Source organism: Poecilia formosa, unplaced genomic scaffold (assembly GCF_000485575.1).
Source record: "Poecilia formosa unplaced genomic scaffold, Poecilia_formosa-5.1.2 Scaffold143, whole genome shotgun sequence".
In the NCBI taxonomy this organism is placed as follows: domain Eukaryota; kingdom Metazoa; phylum Chordata; class Actinopteri; order Cyprinodontiformes; family Poeciliidae; genus Poecilia; species Poecilia formosa.
In genome coordinates, this window is record NW_006800082.1 from 1364102 (window position 1) to 1385429 (window position 21328).

Genomic DNA, 21328 nt, shown 5'->3' on the forward strand with positions numbered 1-21328 from the left:
ATAATAATAATAATAATAATAATAATAATAATAATAATAATAATAATAATATCCCCACAAAAATATCTGAATATAAAGTCCATTTGTGAATGTTAGAGCCTCATTTTCAACAGTTTAGCTATAAACGTTGAAAAAGGTTATCATTAAGTCTCATCAACATCAATATTTCCACTAAATAAGAGGCAAAAAAAAAAAAAATAAAATAGTTTGATAGAGGAAAACTTCTCAAACTATGAGCTCAAAGCAAGATGCCAGAGAGCACCAAACTATTTTTTTTAATACTAGACAATTAATTTAATTTCACATAATTATTGCGGTAGAAGCCATTTGTTTGTTAAATACTTAATGAAACATATTTACCGTGTTTGTTGTGAATGACATACAGTCACAGACGAACGAGATAATTAGTCCAAGTTTGATGTTTATTGAACGTTCAGAAACTACAGCGGCTGTGATGAGCCACAGCAAAGATAAACAAAAGGAAAATGGGGTGCTGTGGTGACACAGAGGCAAAGCACAGCCCACACACTGAGGCCTTGGTCCTCGTGGCAGTGGTCGCAGGCTCAATTCCCGGCCTGCTGACATTTCCCCCTCTCTCATTACCCTCCTTCCTGTCAAACTACCTTCAAATAAAGGCCACTAGAGCCAACAAAACCTTTAAAAAAACAAAGGTAAAATACCCCAAACAGGTAAACAACTCCTTCCTTTTTACTCTCCGTCTCTTTGTCATTTAAGCACACCTGTTGCCATGGCAACTGCCATGAGCCGAGCTCCTCGAGCCGAGCAGAGATTACGTTAAAAACATAACATTCAGCCCGTTACAATACTAGGTTTTCAGGATTTATATTTATTTTGCAATTATTAATAAGCGCTCCCCTGAACACAGCGGTGGTTGATTAGTTAATTTTAAACTCCTGCTCTGCTAGTTATTTTGGTAATGGAACCGAAACGCACAGAATTGCGTAACACCTTGTTGAAACAATAATTACTGAGATTATTATTGTTGTTGGGTCATTAATTTGAACACGTTTAGTTGATGTTTTATTTTTTTTGCTGTTGTTCTTTACTAAAGTTACGAACGTTTTGATGAGTCAGAGAATGTGCTGGTCTCAGCATCCTGGCGGCATTCAGTTTGTCACCTAATGCCGAGATCGACTCAAAACCTTCCGCGATCCAAGTATTATTGCACCGCTGCTCTAGCAAAGCACGAACAGTTCAGAAACAACATGAAATGGGGAAAAAGCTATTTATTAACTGATTAAGTCGTGTTTTAGATTGTTCTTGAAAAACTAATCAGTCACGGCTGATGTGCTCTCACGGTTGCACAGTGAACCCATTGATTTTTTTACAGCAGACAGCCACTCCCCTCTCTTGCAGGTACTGCGTACCCCCGCTAAATCTTTTAGGGGTACGCAGTACCCGACCGTACCCACCTACTTTCACCCCTGGTTTCAATTATCCAGATTTTTTTTAGGATTTTATTGCATTTGTTGACCTTCAGACTGAGTTGACCCACCTTAGATGGCATCGTGTTGGTCACAGAAATCCCATTAGGGACGCCTTCAATTTCTGGAGCCTCTGGAGGAGCTGAAAAACGAGATATTTGGTAAATTATAACAGATACATTTGCAACTGAAGATGTTTAAGGTGTTTACATCTTCTATTAGGTTATACTTTGTCGTTTTTGTGTGCTGTCTTACCAAAAACCCTGAGGTGAGTCTTGCGTTCGGCATTGCCAGCCTCCTGCCCGTTGACCTGGCAGAAGAACTCCTTCTCGTCAGAGAGCTGGACGTTGTGGATCAGGAGTGTGTTTCCTCTCTGGTCTGAGGTCACCTCGATGCGGCCGCTGTAGTCTGTGTTGTTGTCGACTATCTGCTGGTTGATGTCACTGTAGAAGATCCGCATCCGTGAGCCGTTTCCTGCAGATCTCTGAAGAGAAACCAGGTAGGAACAGTCAAGGGCCTTCCAGAGGCGTTCCATTCACAAAACAAAGAGATGGCAGAAAGAAGCCTTAAACTCATCTTGAAGTGTTTTCTAAAAGGGACTAGTATTACAAGTCGTCACATATAATTTAAAGTTGGATAAGCAGGAAATGAACCACTGAAGAGTTTACTTTTCTAATTTGTCAATGAACATAGCAATCAATCTAGGTTATCAAAACTAGTCACGATCTACACTAAGAATGCTGCTAATGCACTAATAGCACAGCTAACCTTATGTGTAGCATTTTTACTAACTTTAACTTTGTTAACATTAGCGTACCTAGCTTCCCCTGAGTTGATTTTCCTGGATAAATTCGAAAGCGTTTATTTGTGAACTTAAAACTTAAACTCGAGATTTCTTTGTGAACTTAAAGAAGCTTATTTGGTTTTCAGTTGAATTAAGTTGAAGAACTGTGTTAAAGTTTTGGCTATCGACTGATAAGCGCTCTTAAAGCAGTTAGAAGCTTATATTCATGCTCTTATTTTAAAGAGGGTGAATACTGATACACAGCATTTCCTCTCCTTAAATTGTCTCTTTTGTTTCCCTAATATCTTCATTTCAAGCAAAATAGTGGGACAAACAGACAGTAGAGAACAAGATATACACAAATATAATATCTAAGGGAATTATAGAACATGTACATAATGTCAAAATTTTAAGTGGTGTTCAAGGATTGTAGCCTTTTAAGGGCAGATATAGTTTGAATAGAAGCTAACGCTTTAGCATTACCTTCCGCTAAATATTGTGTTGGTGATACCCTTTAGAAAAAGTGGAACTAATGTTTATATTAGTATTTTAGTGTCAGAGCAACTAACTTTTTAATTATTGTTGCCCACCACTGTGTTGTGATTAATCAGATAAATGTGAAAATTCTAGGCATCAACTCGCAATTCTCCATGGAACATTACAGCAATCTAAAGCTTTATGCTACAAGTGAAGCAGAAACCATGACTGTTTCTGGAACAGCTAGTTCCAGACGGACACTGTCAGTTTACTCACCACAAACCACTGGATTATGACGAAGCTGGGCTCTTCGTTCACACCAGTGAAGCTGTAATGGCAGGGGATCTCAGCTGGGTCACCGAGGTACACCTCCAGGTTGTCATTCATAGTCAATTCCACTTTGCCCCACACTGAAACACACATTTAAATGCACATAAATCAAGTGGAAAACCCACAATACAATAAATCAAGCCTCCATTTCACAGCAACTGTGTTCTTTCTAACTAATTTTGACCTTTAGCTTTATTCTCAGTGCAGTGGGCTTGGCAGATCACTGTCCTCCCAAGCCGATCTGGAGACACGGTGGCACAAAGAAAGAAGAAAAAAAGGCTTCTTTTCTACATGGCATCGTTTTCATCTTCCTTCTGCCTGACTGACTGCAGCCACAAAACCACATCTTGGCCAGAAAAATCGGTTCCCTTGGCATCATTTTGGGAATGCAGTTGAAGGAAGGCTGGCCAGTTCGACGCTGGGCTGTTGATTCAGAGTGCCAAGAGCTTTTTCAGCCATGTTGAACTTGGCAGCTGTTCTATTGGTCCATTCATGCAGTGACAAATAATAATAAAAAAAGGATGACACCAAAAGAAAGTCATTTTTTTCTCTTTAATCTCCTTTTGGGGGATCTTAAAAGAATACCCCATTTTTTCTCCCATGTTCTCACACTACTGCTAAGTGCTTTGTTATGTTCAGTGTAGTGTAACTTAATTTCCTCAACTCATTAGCAAGTGGGACTTTGTTCTCACGCTCAGTCCTCATAGACATTACTATCATTAATTTGGGCCTTTTATTTATTTATTTGAACTATATATGGTGTTTAAAGACAAAAGGGATTAAATGCTGAAGTTTGAACTTCTTATGGATTTTCACCAATACACACAGTAAAAATGATAAAAATAGGCTTAAATATATGGGAGTGCATCTCAATAAGTTAATATCACAGAAAGTTAGATTCTATGATTCAATTAAAGTAAAACTCCTATATTTTTATATTCCTTCTACATTTATTTCTCAATTTTGAAGATTATGGCTTACAGTAAATAAAAACCCAAAATTCACTTTATCACAAAAAAGAATGCTACATAAGAATAATTAATAATGTATTAGACCAACATTAGACACTGATACCTTGATAAAGAAGCTGGCAGTTCATTGCTACATCCAAGCAGAGTAATGAAAAGTTTAGTGGAAGAGACAAAAGGTGCATAATTTAACAACCAAGGAGAAAAAGGTTGACTGTTTAGCCACAAAGACATAAAACATGTTTGGTGAAGTTTAAAAACCTAAAAGGCAAACTAGCTGTCAAGCATGGTGGTGGTGGCATCAAAATGTGGGCCTCTTTATTCTTTTTTTGAGCTGAACATTTGCCAGAAAAAATATTTGAAGTTTTCTTGGAAATTGTCTGAGTTTGGAAAGTTGAAGATTTGAAATATTTTAAACTAAAAAAATTCCAAGTATTTGCTAGAAAATTTCTGAAATTAATGTCAAAATGTGGTGTTTTTCCAGCACATTTTCGACTTCTCAAACTCAGAAATCTCCAAGTTCTTTCTAGGAAATTCATTTAAAAAATACAGAGTTCTTACTTCTTTTTTCTTCCTTATCTCCAATGACCATACTAAGATGTCATATGAATATGAATCATATGAATGTAGGTCAATCAATCAATCAAATTTATTTGCGTAGCACATTTCAGCAACAATGCAGCTCAAAGCACGTCACATCATGAAAATATAAAAATATTATAAACACATCATACAGACAACAACTGTGAAAATCAAAAGCAGACATTTCATTTTCACCCAGGAGCAGGAACTGTAACGTTTTGTTTTTAACAAACATCTTTAAATGGTAAAGTAGGAACAGTCAGGCGGATCTAAAGTTCAGGGTGCTGCTACATGTTTCCAGCGTTGGCTGAAGCAGACCATGCATGAAGGCGCTTTAGGAGTTCAGTTGCCACCCTGCTGCCTCCATTCAGCCTCCACCACCCCCGACCCTTTTCCTCCCTCTCCTCCTCTTTTTCGTCACCACCAATAATTTCCCAACTCATTTTTTTTCATTTCTGTCCCGCCTGCCTCTGGCGGTGCTCACCCAACCATTTCTTTAAGGAAACTGGCACGCCATTGTTCCCCCACCTGGGTGGAAAAGACCTCCAACCCCCACCCAGCAGAGGTTAAAACCAGTTCACCTCGCCTCCAGTTTGTTGTTGTCGACTGCGATACAGATGATCTGAAAGGGCTTTGAGACAAGAAGGAGATTATGGAGGCTGAGGAAGACACAATGTCGCAGAAGTCAGTGTAAAAAACGTTGTGTCTCCTTGGGGCCATACTGCTAACTTTTCAGCTAATCCGATTAGCACTGGGGGGCTGCTGCGGATTTGGCTCCCAAAGCCAACCTGGGGCCGCTCTTATCTGTTCCTGTTGTGACTTAATGCAGCACCAACACACATGACCCATGATCTGCAGACCCTGACAACCAAAACTGCTGCCTGTCGGGGTGCTGGTGAATACATTTGAGTCTGTCTGCTGTCTGTGTCTGCGTGATACAGAGATAATTCATTCAGGGATAAAGAACAGGACTCCATTTTATTTTCTGTATTTGATGACAGAACCTGAAACTATTACAGTTAACAAAAACTAACAAAATAACAAAGGCTGAAACTGAGAACACACATAAAAACAGTAAATAATGAAATAATGGGAGGAGGGGGGACTAGACCTAACTAGAATTCAATTGTGGGTTTGTAAAAGTAAAACATATTGAGATTACAATTTGTTTTTCTGTTTACAAATCTATTTGTTAGCTGATCAAACTGCTGTGAAATTGATTTTTTTTCCCTTCACCACACAAGAGGTTTATGCTCCATACCAATCCTGGTGATATTTACACTGGCACCACTAAAAATAAATACCCTCCTGGATTTGCTGCTTTGCAAATGCCAGCCAACAGTGTGTCAAGTAGCATTGCTGCTAAGTATTTCAGCTTCCCAAACTGTTTTTTAAATAGAATATGTTAGACAGTGGTGAGCACACAGCTGCTAATGCGCTAACAGCGCAGCTAACTTTTGGTTTAGTTCGATAGCTAACTTTTTAAATATAAACAAACTAGATAAGTGCTTGGAAAATCCGTGAAAAGGCACATTTTCAGTAGATAATTTGGATTCACGTTCCACAGAAAAATCCATGAATACTGCGTTGCAAATTGACTCTTCAGTAAAGAATTTTTAACATTTTTATTAATGAACTTCACAGCACTTCAGCACCTTATTTACAACACCTAACTTTCTGGAGCAAAAGAAACCATTTGCATCTTGACCCAGACAAACACTGGGACAATTTTCATCTCTGCAATCAATTCTGACACTTCAAGGCCTTCACAAAGAAAGCAGAATAAAGGCAGATAATAACCTTTCAGTTGTTCCATTTAAGAGACAGACTCACACAATGCCCTCACACCACTAATCTGACAATAAAGAACCAAATGAGGGGGGCACTTCCAGGACAGCCTTTGCATACAGTTACTCATTATGCACCAAACAGGCAGACAATACCCTCAGATGCTAACTAAAGTGGTCACTATTACTGGATTTTCCCATTCCATTAAGGCTGTCAGCTTAGGTCTGCAGCAGATCTGCAGCTCAGCCTCTGATAAGAGTCCAAATCACCTCTGACACAACAAACCGGCCTCATTTACTCACACTAATCTCTCACAAGCTCCATGAGGCATGAAATTAGACTGAATCCTTCTAAGAACATAAAAATGTCATCTTGGAAATGCTGTTAAATCCCTCATTTTCACTGTACGGATCAGGGTAATTGTTGGAGATTTGAGAAGAAATTAAAAAGGTGTGGACTGTGTTACAAAGTCACAGAACAAACGGTTTTAAATAAAGGGAAAACATGATTTTATAAAATACCTTACATTTATTCATTGCCTTTTAACCTTTCCACATTTTGTCATGTTGCAATCTGAGACTTTTATTATTTTAATTGTATTTTATGTAAGTAGAATATGAATTTTATACATTTTACAACAATAAGAACCTGAAAAACATTTTTAATATTTGGAAACAAGTGTGAAACCGATCTTGTGTTCCTCTACAAAGGTCTAAAAATCAGCCATTGCCCCCTTTCTCTGCCGTGAGAGAGGGCTGACAGACTGACCAGCCCAAAAGGTCCTGTCTGCACATATATGGTAAATAATAGTCACTTCACCAAAAAAAAAAAAAAAAACATTTTTTAAAAATCCCGCTAAAAATCGAAAGTCAGGCCTTTCAAAGATCAGTGATCGGCCATAAAAATGCAATCGGTGCAAAAAATTACTAAAGGTTTAGGAGCTATGAATACTTTTGCAAGTTTCTTTAAAGTAAAAATTTCTTTGCATGTATTTTGAGAGAAAATCAGCATTTAAAGGCCTACAAGAGGAAATATGTGAACAGATCAGCATTTAAAAACTTCTAGTTCCTGCAGACCCAATCAGAAAGTTTTACACCGACACTAAGAGTCCCTCAGAGAGAGGAGGGTGTAAAAAGCCGACATGTAAGAGTGGATAACATGCAGGAGTGTTTCTCAATATGCTGCCCTGATGTGCTGCCGAACACCTGGGGGACTCCCACTACTGGCTGACATCAAAGGCCACACATACACGCCACCACACAGAAAACACACACTATGGGGATGAGAGCTCCTTGTCCACCTGATGTGCTTTCAGAAGCAGCATCTGGCACAAATCTCCTTGCAGCCTGTTCCTGATGTGTCTGACAGTGAGGGGGCTGGAGCTCTTTTCTTTCACACACAGAGAGAGATAAGGAAGTACTGCAAATCTCCTCAAAGACACCTCTTTATGTATCTGAGGCCTCTTTTTTTTTCAATGCAGCCGAGCATGTCAGGGATCCAGGACAGAGCCTTTATCGGTCCTCCAAGGTCAATGAGGAGGTGAAAACTCTCAGCTCAAGACGCCCACAGAGAGAACAAGGCTGGGATACTTTGATGGACAAAACATGGAGTCTGCAAACAGAACTGCAGTAGTACACTGCAAAAAAACTAAATCTTACTAAGGATTTTGTCTAGTTTCTTGTTCAAACATCTTAGTACACTATAAGTAAGAAAAACTATCTAGGAGATTGCTTTAAGCAAGTAATTCTTTAATATTGATAATATTGGCAGATTATTTCACTTATACCAAGACATTTTTACCATGTTATAAGATAAATAATCATCCAGTGAAACTAATACTATTCCATCAATATTAAGGGATTATTGACTTAAATGCAGTTACTGTTTACAGTCTAGTGATGTAAATCAACCTGTCTGTTTCAAATAGGAATGTTTTTCCAAGAATGTGTGTTTGTGGCGATGTGAGTGCTGTGCCATGCTGTCACAGCCATACAGTCACCTAAACATAAGTAATAAATAGTTTGTTTTATTACCATAATCTTTACTGTTATAACAAACATTCCACAAAATATTGTGATAAAGCTTAAGGTCTGTATCACCCCCCTGTCCCCACCTATTCACCTGCTTATTTTTGCATGTTTTGCCCCATAAAATGCAGAACAAAATGGGTCAAATTCTGCACAATGGGAACCTTTATTTAAAGACTATTGAGTCTATGTCCTATATTTTTTAGCTTAAGTCCATTTTTTATTAAGTGCAGAAGAGAATAATGCCTGATATTTTTATATGAATAAATGATGATGTTATTTTTTTTATTTTAAGTAAATATGATTGTTGTTGATTTGCTAAGTTATATAAAACAGTATTTTTATATTAAGATATCAATGAAATTGAAATAGTCATGTAATTTTAAGGGATTTGGGGCATCTTCGTATTTTCATTCTGAACTCAAGCAATATTTTTTTTTAAATTTGGAAATTTTTCTCAGATGCTTCACGTCATTTTAAAATCTGAAAAAAAAGCTGCAATCTCTGACTTTGAAAGAATCGCTAATCATTCCCTCTGCTTCGCAACTTCTTCTACAGCTGCGTAAATATTTCATCACTACACCCGGTGGGTGAGACTTCATTAAAGGAGCAACACGAATGTTTTATTTATGCTTGTATCTGATGTTCAGCAGTGAGTGTGGCGTGTTCCTCTGCGTCTACGACCCACCAGTAAGGCCCCCTGCAGAGCTGCTGGGCTCTGGCATGCAGGTTGCTCTGCAGCTACAGGATGGATAATTAAAGGTCAATGGGCTAAACACTGCTTCATGGGGGAGTTCCTTTAGCTATCAGTGTAAAAAAAAAAAGAAAAAGAAAAAAAATAAAAGAAACCAAACAGTTAAATGGAGCTTGAAGATAACAAAGCTCCGTGAAAGCTAGTGATGGAGTGATTGAGCTGTGCATTACAGGGAAGTGCTGGAAATGTAAACATTAATGAAATGACGTATTTGTTCTCCAACAACCCTAACAACTGCATGCATCATCTTTTACTCGAGTTACAGCAACATTAACTCAAACTGGCCTGGGAAGAAGAACACATTTAGGTCAGTAGCTCAGGAATACCGGTAGCAATGCTTCGGTTTAAGAGGAAAACACTCAGTATAATTTTATTTGACTTCCATTTTAAAAATGAAACATTAGCTCAGGGACATGTAATGGGATTTTTGTTCACCAAATGGATTGGTATGCTTAGATAAAAGAAGGAGAATTATGCAGTTCATCTTGTTTACGCGCAGGGAGCATTTTTAATAAAACAAAACCAAAAAATAAATCTTGACTCCAGCACCAAGTATTTTACTTGTGGTGGAGTAAAATACGCGAGCAGGAGATAAGCAGAGAGGCTTGCCTTGAGGCACAGCAAGTCCCCTTTTTGGTTATTGTAAAAATTAGTGTTTAAATGTAAACACTAATTGACTTGCAAACCAATTAGTTTGCAAGTCAATTAGTTTTATTTGTGCTTATGTATAATTTTTTGGTTGGGACTTTTAATTTTGTCTAATTATTAGATTGATTTTAACGTGTTAAACATTTTAGCGAAGTTAATTGCATTTCTTTTTTACATACAAAGGTTCCAGACGGAATGTGTTTCTGGTACTCCTGTAAATCTGACGCACAAGCAACATCCACTAACAGCAATGGACGACAAAACCACTTCTCTTGGTCAACTGAGGACTAGTTATTTCTTCAAAAACAATCTGATCTAGAAAGTGCTATGGTTGTATTCAAGCTGTGCTAAAACGATTTAGCCTATCAGTGAAGTTATTCAGGACTAAAATAGCATCTCAATGCTGACATACTAAAGCTAATGTTAGTGCCAATGGTCTACATTTCCAAACTAAGCTGTATTTCTGGTCTTTTTACAAGTGTGCACCGTTGGGAACGTAAAAATCTTGAGTTAAATCAGAGCCAACCTTCAGCATTTTCAACATTAAAGTTGGTTTTTAAGACTCTGGTTACAGTGCATCATCTGTTGATGTGCTTTTTCTTTTTGTTTATAACACAGCTGAGCCAATTCTCCTGAACTTCTGAATTGCTACTTAAACCCATCGAAAAAGTTTTAAAAAATGACAGTTTGAAGGAACAGATCACAGGAATAGCAGATGCCTTGTTGTCATGGCTGAACTTTGAACTGCAGGGAAGTTTTCAAACTAAACATTCATTAAAGTTAGTGATAAAGTTTTCTGCAGCCTTGTGTGACTGATCAACCCTCAGAGAGTAAACTTAACTTTCACCATGGGAATCCAGTTTGGAAAAAGTTTACAAAACTGACATTTTGAGTGTGTAAATGGCAGTGGTTCCTCTTTTATCTTTATTAAAAAGTGTGAAAGCGAAGACATTTAGGTGAGAGGTATGAGATGCTGGCCGTCAACCTAACACTATAAATAGAAGACCTTTTTCCAATTAGACCTCTGACGACAGAAACCGACTAGATGCTGCGGTCCAACAAAGGCCGTCTTATTCCAGCCGCTGTGGTCATCATCACCGTGCTGAACATGCTGGAAAAACTACAAACCTGGAGCTAGCTAAATCAACTCCTGGTTTCAACTTCTTCTTCATGAGTATCAACGGTTCACAGAGACTTTCAGATAATTAAACTGTTGGAGGTCATCCTGCAGTGCAGTTATGCTGCAGAGAAACGACTTGCAACAGAATAAAGAAAACAAAGGAAGGCTGATTAATTCTGCTCATTTACATACAGAGCCACATTATCAATCAACAAAATGAATATATTCAGAGGATTATCTGTTTCACAATGTTCTTGCTGAGTCTGGGAGGCTTTTGCATTTAGTTATACAATTAGCTTTAATAGTGATTACAATTTGCACGTCTATTTCTCTGAAGGCGTCTATAAGAACTTTATTTATTACTTCATTTGAACCGTTTGCAAAGTTCTGAGTGTATTTGTATTCAAGCATGGCCTGCCCTGCAACAAAGGCTTATTAGTGCGTTCCTTCTTCTTTTATCCCATCAAGCAGACATGAGGCGAGCTGTCGGGCGAGCGTGCCACACCCAACTCACCAGGATCAAAACCCCAAACACCCCCATCAGCAAATCCCCCGCTGGGAACCCTAATGCTCTCAAAGAGAATATCAGAGTGATCACAGGTGCACTGCTGGGTTAATGAGGAGGAAAGGCTACTTACTGCATGTGCCCAGGTCTGTCCTACCTACAACCCCCCCAACACACACACACACACGCGCACACACACACACACACACACACACAGAGAGAGAAAAACAATACTGTTTGGACAGAACTCTCTCATTCCCGCTGAAAATCTTTGAACCTGCTGAATAACCAGGCTGGTTTTCCACAGAGACACCAGAAAAATCTGCATCCTTCTACCAGAAACTCACAGCTGAACAACTGAGATTCCAACAATGAGGAAAGTGACACAAAAATGGGTCACATAAAGACATTAAAATCAAAGTTATCACTGATTTACCAGATTTTTCAGGCCTGATTACTGACAGATCAATAGACTAAAGAAATCACTTAGACTATGTGACAGTTTTATGTGTTTTCCACACATATGCAGTCATTTTATAGTCCAAAAGTAACTCTGTTACCTCCAGTTGTCAAAAATATGCTGCATATATGAAAGAAATTAGGCCTCTGTCTCTTTAAGCAGTTCCTCCTTTTTCTGACGCTCTGCTTTCAGGAAGTCATCACAACAGCATTTCTAAGACTTTGGGACTCCGGTGGACCTCATCCTGTAGCACATAGTTCATTTGAGTGTGCTGAATATCTAGTATTAGTACATTCATTCACAAGATATGTTCACCGGATTACATAGTTCATTTGTACAGAACACACCAATCTGCATCACACAGAACTTGATCCGTTCACGCTGTTCACTGCAGCAGTCTATCACTCACTGTTTCTAAAAGCTATCTGCTAATGTGTCCAATAAAAACAAAGACCCACCCATCCCCATTCATGAATATTAGAAAAACAGAGTCTCTTCAGTCAGAGGCTTCTTCAAATTTGCTGTAATGCAGACTGCTACAGTAAAACCTTCATGCCCACAACCATCACCATCTACAATAACTCTTTGAAGAATTTTGAATTAATATGAGTTGCAACAGCATTTAATTTCTCTTTGGAATCAATAAAGTATTTTTAATTGAATTCAATTATTACATATATATACATTTACAATTTTATGAGTGTTAGTTTCTCATTATTTACTATTTGCCCACTTTTATTATTTCTTTATTTTCATTTCAGTGCCTTAAAGCATTCTTCAGCTCTAAAAATGAGCTACCTAAAAGTGGTGTTTGTCAACGTTTTATAAAATCAGATCACAAAAGTCTGATTGGTGTACCTCAAGTTACACCAATCTGCAATTATTTTTCTAGAGTCATCTATTCAGTCTGCTGTAGTAGTACTACTACTACTGAAAACTCATTATGCCTAATATGCAATTGTATTTCCTTTCTATTTTATTACAAAACAAAAGAAACAGTTCATTTCTGTTCCCACTAGAGGTGAATGGAAAAGTGCCATGATACACCTTGGACAAGTTCCCAGTCCATCAAAGGCACTGAAGACAATGTCACATACCAATGGTAACTTAAACCCCACTCTCCTTCAACATGTAAATAAACACAAGTGTAAACAGTAAACAACAGAAACATTGATGGTCAGTGATAAAAAAGGACCTTCAAATCTCTTGATCCAGCTTGCAGAGGCTGTGGCTGCATTGGCATTCCTTAAGTTCAAAAGAGACAGAAATTAGCATGTCCACAAGCGTGTCATTTATACTGCTAACCAGAGCCGTATCAGATAAACATCTGTGACCGCTGCAGTCGTTTGACCTGCTAATGAATGGTGGCTGTACTGGTTCCCACTGAAGAGGAAAGTCAGAGGTCAGAGGTTACCAGTCAGTTTTTTTCCGGTGTGAGAGAAGCTGAAACTGGTGGCTTCTGGTGGCCAGGCATTGTATTTTGACTATTATCTGCTGTAGGTCAGAAATACCAATTGTATAATGTAAAATTTGAGAATGCTGAAGTTAACTAAGACATTTGAACACATCAAATGTAGTACTAGGAATCACAAGCACACCATTAAGCTATGATCCAAACGGATACACTCGTACTTCAAGCAAACATGTATGGATGTTTGTTCAAAAATGGGTTAAAGTAGAGCGTTTACTGTTCACATTTGCTCATAGATCCAGTGTGACACAATCCTTGATCGGTGATGCTGGAGTGTAACAAGAACATGATCTCAAAGTATTAAAATGGCCTAATAATTTTTTATCCAAAGAACAAATCATTGGTAAAATCAACAAAACAACTGGCTAGCTGTCACCTGGTAATGCTAACCTTACAGGAGTATTCACATTTTTTCCAGTGAATGTGGTGACTTTTATACTTGGACTGGTCATAACTAAGATGAACAATTCAACAAAAATGGCAGACTATTTCAAACACAGTGTAAGAAACAGAAAAACTCGGTTCAACTGGGGACCAAAACCACATTTGTTCCATTTCTAGTTGCTGTGTTGGTTTTGTTTTTTCACACTGCACTGTCAAACCATCCATCCATTTTCTTTACACCCTTGTCCCTTAGTGGGGTTGGGAACTGTCAAACCAACCAAAACCTATAAGAAACCTGTTCCCTTCCTCGTCTGTAGGGGCACTGCACCAAGAACCACTGAAGGAAATGGCATGAAAAGTTCTGAAGAACACACTGAACACCACTTCCCTCTTTACCAAATGTAAACAAAAATATAACATGTAAGATTTTAGCGGTTGTAGGATTGCTCTTTTGTTTTGGTGAAAGACCACATGCCATTTCTCCCACTAGAACTACACTGGCACATTTGTTTTGGTTGTATTTACCCAGAATGCTCTGCGCTATAGTCCACTTCCTGCTTTGGAACAGTCTCCAAACAAACCAGACTTTCTAGGCAAACAAACTAAAGTTTGACAGATTGTGTGAATGCACCGTATCTGAGGTTTGAAACTGGGAACTCCTTTCAGTGGTACAGAAGTGCTAACCACTGTTCCACCATGGAGCAAAAACACAGCTGTCTACAAATAATTAGGTCACCTCCTTGTTCCCTTTTAAGACTTTTCTGTTTGAGTTTGTAATTGGCAAAGATCTGCTTGGTTCCCTTATAAATCAAAGGCAATGTTTGGTTGGTTTAAAAGTGATATCGTTGGTCAAAAGATAAAAGACAGATAAGATGACAGCTCTGTAGCTGCTGGGCCACAGTGGAATCAAACAGAATCCAGAGTCAATAAGATACAAAAAAAGATATTTTACAAAACAACCAAAAATTTCAGAAGGTGATGTTACCTCTGGTTATTCTGTAAACCGACTGAATGATTTCATAAATGTTCTGTGAAAGAGCAAAGTACAACCACTTGCAGATTAGGAAGAGTTCACAGCAGACAGTGGAGGAGTGGGGGAGGGAAACTTGTGAAGAAAGGGCAGCAAACAAAGCACATGTGGGTTTTAGCTGCCAGTCGATACCAGCAGGCAGCATGAGGGGATTTACAAAGCTGTGCAAAACTAGAGAACCAACATGATACACCAACACAAAATAATACAGAGAAGTGAAGCAGAAACTAACTTATAGTTTTAAAAAATGCAATAAACCAACCCCAAATGTGAGTTATTTAACCTTAGTATGAAAAACCGTAGTTCTATTAAGGTTCTGTTAAATTGAGGTGTAATATCAAGTTACACCACAGTGTGGCAGTGCTGCTTGTGAGTCTGTTGGGTAGCTATCTTTTGACCTGCTAAAGCGGTCCTCACAGATACATGAAGACCCGAAGCATTTTTGTATAATTACAGCGATGTAATGTCCACCAAGCACATTTTTATTTCCATAAAGGTTTTGTTATATACATTTTTGTGACTGCATTAACCAGTGTTATGTAGACTTTGTATTGAGACTAAGATAACTATGTTAGCATGTCATCGCTAACAAGCTAATTGTCCTATTGTCTATTGTAATTTCTGTTGGTTCTGCCATATTTTATGTTATTGCTTATGTAACCATAAGCAATAGTAAGATTTATTGTAACATTAGGTTTATGTTTAAGGGTTCCAGATTGTATGTAAAAAAAAAAGTCTAGTATATTGTGACTAAATGAAAATGACAATTACTTTGATATGTTAGCTCTCTGCTAAATGGAAAATGGTATAAACTGTATTTTGGTGGGAAATACACAGATTCAGTTAGCAAAAGTTTTTAATATGTTACAATATCTAATAAATAAAGGTTGAAACATGTGTAGTTGGGGTCATTGTTTCAGCTCTCTGTCAGAAACTGGGGTGAAGGTTCACCCACCAGAAGAACAACATAACATCCAATCTGACTAAGTGAGCATGAGCTATTTTACAAAGTAATAAAAAAACAACGTACAAAGCTGGTAGAAACATACCTCAAAAGACTCTCATCTGTAACTGCAGCAAAATGTCCAGGGAGCCAAACACAGGTGGACAACAACAACACCTTTCAACCTTTTATCTGAGGAAAATGTTGAAAATCGTTCATTTTCCTTCCACTTTACTTTCTCTGCTTCACAACAGCCTGGAACGCGTATACATGTAAGCAATCAGTAAAAGTCAAATGCTAGACATTAACCTTCCTCGGAGCTAAAACTCTATTTTCACAACAGGCTTGTCTTGATTATTACATGAAAATACTGTCAGGAACTGATAACCACCAACTCTTTCAGCTTCACTGAGACTCCTACACCAGGCAACTCAACATCTAACAAAGATACATCTGTGTTCAGAACTCATAACCAGTTGCATAGTTTGATATGGGAGCGGTGAGTGGTTTGGGCCAGACTTTATCTTGATCTCCAGACTGGGAGACTCCAGTTCTCAGGGCTCAGCAGACAATATTCTCCACTTGTTTGACTCAGTGGGCCACAGCATGCCAAAACCTTGAGCCTGGGTCGTCGTTATGACTGGATTCCCAGTCGTCGAGTGGCACTATGTCCCGCAGGGCCAGGGGAGGTGTGGTTCACGTTGACACAAGCAGCTGTGGATAATACTAAAGCTGACCCCGTTCCCATGCAGCCGAGCATGGGGGCAGTTGGGAAGGGGGAGTTAGCAACACCTGTGGGAAGCCCATTTGTCAGGGTGATTTGTAGGGAAGAGAGGGCAAACATGGGTGGGTAGTGTGGGTATGTGTGTGAGTGCAGGGATGTGGGGAGGGGGGGGGAGAAGACGGATTTAGTGAAACGTTATCACAAGACCACACACAAGGAAATCTCTGTTGATGTTCCTTTTCACACACACCTGTGCAGCTATAAAAAAAAAAATCTTGCACTTCCTCTAAACCTCCTCTGGTGGATGCCCAAAGGCAAAAATATTTCTCTTTTTTTCAGTTCTCAACACCCAGCTCAACAAAGGAAACTTTCCACTCAAAGATTACTGTCCAGGTAACCATTGGTACTACAACACAATGCACCAATCAGACGTCTTTCGACCATAAATTTTCCATTTTCAGTCTCAAATAGATGAAAGTTAAACACATAAGTAGCAGAATTTCTTAAGAATGAAGGACTGTTTCCTTTATAAGAAATCTGCATTTTAACTAATTTCCAGTGAGTGTCAAAAAGAGTGCATTCTCACCAGCTCTGTTTAGTTCACTTGAATCAAAGTCCAGTTCTTTTGTCTAGAAAATCTGGTTTGTTAGGGGAGGTGTGAATGCGTAATCAGTCTCTGATGTAGACCAAAAGAAGCAAAGTGTAAAAACTTCGGCCTATAGGTTTGTTTGAAGTAAACTCTGGTGCAGTGTGAATCCACATATGAAAAGAAATCATAGCCATTCATTATCCTACATGCTTATCCCTAGTGGGGTCACCAGGGGTCCTGGCAGTCAGAGAGCAAGAGGCTGGGGACACCCTGGACAGGTCCCCAGTCCATTGCAGGGCAACACAGAGACAGACAACCATACACACATTCCAAGGAGAATTCAGGGAGATCAATCAATCTGACAATAATGTTTTTGGATTGTATGAGGAAACCAGAGTACCCAGAGAGAACCCATGTGTGCACAGGGAGAACATGCAAACTCCATACAGGAAGAGATTTGAACCCAGGACCTTCTTGCTGCAAGGCAACAGTGCTACCAACTGCACCACTGTGCAGCCTTGAAGTCATATCTACTTATCTTATTTTACAAATTACTTAGAACGTAGAATATGGTATGATTTATTTCTTCAGTCTTAATAAAATAAATCATAAAGTTATGATTTAGACTGTGATTGGTTGTTACATGAAACAAAGTAAGACAAATAAATAAAGTTGTAATGAGGTCCTTCCAAAAAAAGCAATACTAGTCAGGCAGGACTATTAGTTAAACAGTCCTGCCTGAGATTAAGCTCTTTTGCTCTGATATCTTACATTAGTGCTTATAAATGCAAAATAAATACAAATATAAAACCATTTACATTTAGCTGAATCCCTTTTGAATAAAACAGTTAAATAGGAAAAGCTAAAGAGTCTGAGAGAAAAAAATCCTTTAACTTGGTGCACATGGTTTCTTAAGTGGGGAGCTTGAGGATACAACACTGGTTTTATCAGTAAACATCTACTGATTATCATGGGAAAACAAAAAAAGAAAGTTGGATAACCCATTTCTTAGCTGAAACATACATAAATTAACTTCCACTGACAAACAGACGGGGGAAATCCTTCCCCCTGAACACTCCTCTTTGATTCAGCGGTTGATCTTTTAACAGCATCCAATATGAAGGGCGAGAGAGTTGGGGAGGATTTGATATTTAAGCATCTCTTTATCCTCTCCCTTTTGAAACGTCAAGTTCAAAGTTACAGACCAGCGGCCTTGATCTGTGAGCTAAGACGACCCGAGGAATTACCGGGCGACTGCTAACCACCCTGACACGACAGCTTAGCGGTGAGACGCCGCGCGGTACGCATGGAGTGTTATTAGCTGTGATTCTTTGAAAACCAGTAAACAGATCTTTGATGTTTGCTCCCCAGGTTCCTGTCAGACACATCTAATCAAATCAAAGCTGTTCTTTTTTACCCTAATGAAACGCTCATTGTGTTTTGTGCTAACTGAATTGAAGTAATTTGATTGGATACTTTTTTAGGAAGTCTGTCTGGAGAACATCTCCACTCCCACAGGGTGAGGTGTTCTTCACAGGCAAGCATGGGAAGACATGCACAAATACCTCTTTATTTCATTTTTCAAATTTCAAAGTTATTTTTTTCAATTATTCAGTCAATTTGTTCACCATGTATAAATGTCATTCCATTTTTATTTATGTTCTGCTGTAAATAACACAAAGTTAACCAACAAAAAGTAGAACAGAAACAAAATTAAGTCAGTAAACACAAACAATTAATGTAAATATCACGCCGGATTAAAAGCCAAGGAATAAAACTGTTATTTAAGTAAGGTTTAAACAATTAACTGAAGAAACTTTGAGTTGTTTAAAACATTTTCTTTTATACAATGTGAAAAACATAAAATGACTTGTTTTAATCTTTAAGTTATTTAAATCATCTATAGGGAAATGCTTTTAAACACTTTGTAAAACAATTCAGTGTTCTGCTGACCAAAGAACTGTTACAAAAAACCATCAGCTTTCATTGGATCTTATGTGCACTGAAAAAAGAGAACAGGTGACCCACCTTAAATATGTGCATTAACTGGTCACAAGTAATTAAATTAGGTTTATCTAAGTAAATTTATGAAGTTTGTTAAGTTGTCATGCTACACAAACTTAAATAAAGTAAGTTTGACAAACCTCTTTCCCTTTTTTCAGTGTAATAAGGCAAACAATTGAGTAATGTGCTCTTGTTTCTGTGTACCAGTCAAAAATCCCTTTAAATATGAACCAGCAAAATGGATGGACAGACAGATGGATGAATAACTGCAATGTCCAATGTTGTGGATGAAGAAAAAACATGCCTAACATATCTGCATATACAAAAACATAAAAAGCAACAAGTGCAAACAACTTATCTTAACAAATTCATTATGTGAACAAGGTGACAGGAAATAAAAACTATTTTCCATATCTAAAACCTGAAAAATACATTAATCAAATTCCATACTTTATTGCTCTATAGACACGCTCCATGATATTGCTTATACTAGGAAATTAGGAAACTTCACACATGCTATCTTTAACTTTCCATCCATAGCCGTGCTGCCGCAGTAGAACAGATCTGTTAGCAAAATGAAACCTGGAGATGGAGCTATTATTCATTTAGTGCAGTGGGGAAACAGCAAAGGGGGAAGAAACCACTGAAGAATAACTCAAAACCACTTATATTCTTCTTTTTCCTTGCTCTCTGTGTCATCTCATCTACGTTGCACACAAACCCATTACCATAACAACTGACTGACAACAGCTCCACTATTGTATCAGGATTCAACACCGTTACAGTTTTGTTTTCAGGCTTGATGTTTATCTTGCAATTATTAATAAGGGATCATCTGAACACAGCAGTAGCTTATTAGCTCATTTAAACAAACTGATCTTCTGTTAGAGTTGGTTTGGGTCCCATTTTTCTTGTAACTGAATCAAAACACACCAAATTCTGCAGCACATCTACATGCAAAGGTTGTCAAAGTCAAGCTAGCATAACTGACCTATTTCTGTCTCCGCTATAAATTAAAACTTTTTCCTGACCTTGTTATCTAGTTGTTGTAGCATTGACAATTAGTAGCAAACACTGCATCCCTTTTTCCTTTATATATAGATTTAAGATTTAGTGTGTTATGTTGATAACTTGCCAGCTAAAACCAATGGTGGTCATCATCGAAGGCAGTTTTTTGCCCTCTAGCAGGGAGCTCAGGCCAGGATCTTGCTCACTTGACGTCATGCTGCAAAGTGTCTATAAGAGTCCTGATGTGGTATCCTTTAAGTTTGAGTTGAATCTTTGTGTCTGTGAAGTTTAGCAAGTTAACTTATAGCCAAATGAAGCTTGATGTCCTGCTGAGCTGCATCTCTAAGCCACCTTTTTTACATCTTTTTCCAAAACATAAACCTAAATATTTAAAGTTTTATCTGCATTATTTAGAACACTGCAACAGTGATAAATATCTCTAACTATTTATTATATAGCTTTTCAAGTGAGTAAAGCAAAAATAATGTGCTTAGCATGTAAAGGACAGATCCCATCCTCCGATGAGAGGGATCAAATGCCTGAGGCAAACGCTAGAGGCAGATTGGGAGCACAGACAGCACATGAAAGCCCCAGAGGCTGAACAACAGAACATGCAGGCTAGATAAGTGAGAAAAGGCTGAGTCAGAGCTTAAAAAAAGGGGAAAAATAAGTTTACTTAATTAAGAAGTTATGAAGTCCATTAAAGTTGATTCAGGTGTCAGCTCATTTTTCGTCACTCTTTGAGTTTGCGGAGATGAGGCTGCTTCAGCCACCGTAACCCCGTCAGCACTTCTTAACAGCGTGACTTCCTCCGCCTGAATGCAAGGGAACTTGTGGAAATGGTTATAAAAAGTTTTCAACGCCACATTGGCTGGGGGACTTCAGACATTTCTGAGGAATCCCACCATATTAAAACTAGGATGTAGACTCTGAAAGACCAGCAAGCAAGGCATTGTGGGAAATGTGTTATGCAGTGACTTTTTTTGTAGCCTGAGGGGAAAAAGCTTCTAAAAGTCAAAATATTCACTAATACCACGACTCCTCTTGGCAGTTCTTATTTTTTTCACCTTCTGTCTTTAAAAATGTTAAGTGTGGAAATAAATCAAAGAGGAATAAACTTCAAACGTAATAAAATAAAGAATAAAAACTTAATTTCAGAAATAAACTGAGAACTTGACCAGGTAAAAACCTGTGAACAAAGTTATGACAGAGAAAGACTTTTAGCAGATTATGGCTGAAACTAAAAAAACAAAACTGAAAAAAAGGCAAATTCTAAAACAACAAAGC

The 21328-nt window shown here is 38.2% G+C and overlaps 1 protein-coding gene across 3 annotated transcripts in view; it reads right to left on the bottom strand.

The window, feature by feature from the left end:
* Positions 1-21328, bottom strand: part of mcama (melanoma cell adhesion molecule a) — a 61725-nt gene that overhangs the window by 17231 nt on the left and 23166 nt on the right. For all 3 annotated transcript variants that reach the window (XM_007562992.2, XM_007562990.2, XM_007562991.2), the window contains exons 2-4: positions 2983-3116; positions 1701-1929; positions 1517-1587 (exon numbers count right to left, since the gene is read on the bottom strand). In XM_007562992.2, coding sequence (XP_007563054.1) covers positions 1517-1587; positions 1701-1929; positions 2983-3116 — 434 coding nt within the window. The remainder of the gene's footprint in view (positions 1-1516; positions 1588-1700; positions 1930-2982; positions 3117-21328) is intronic.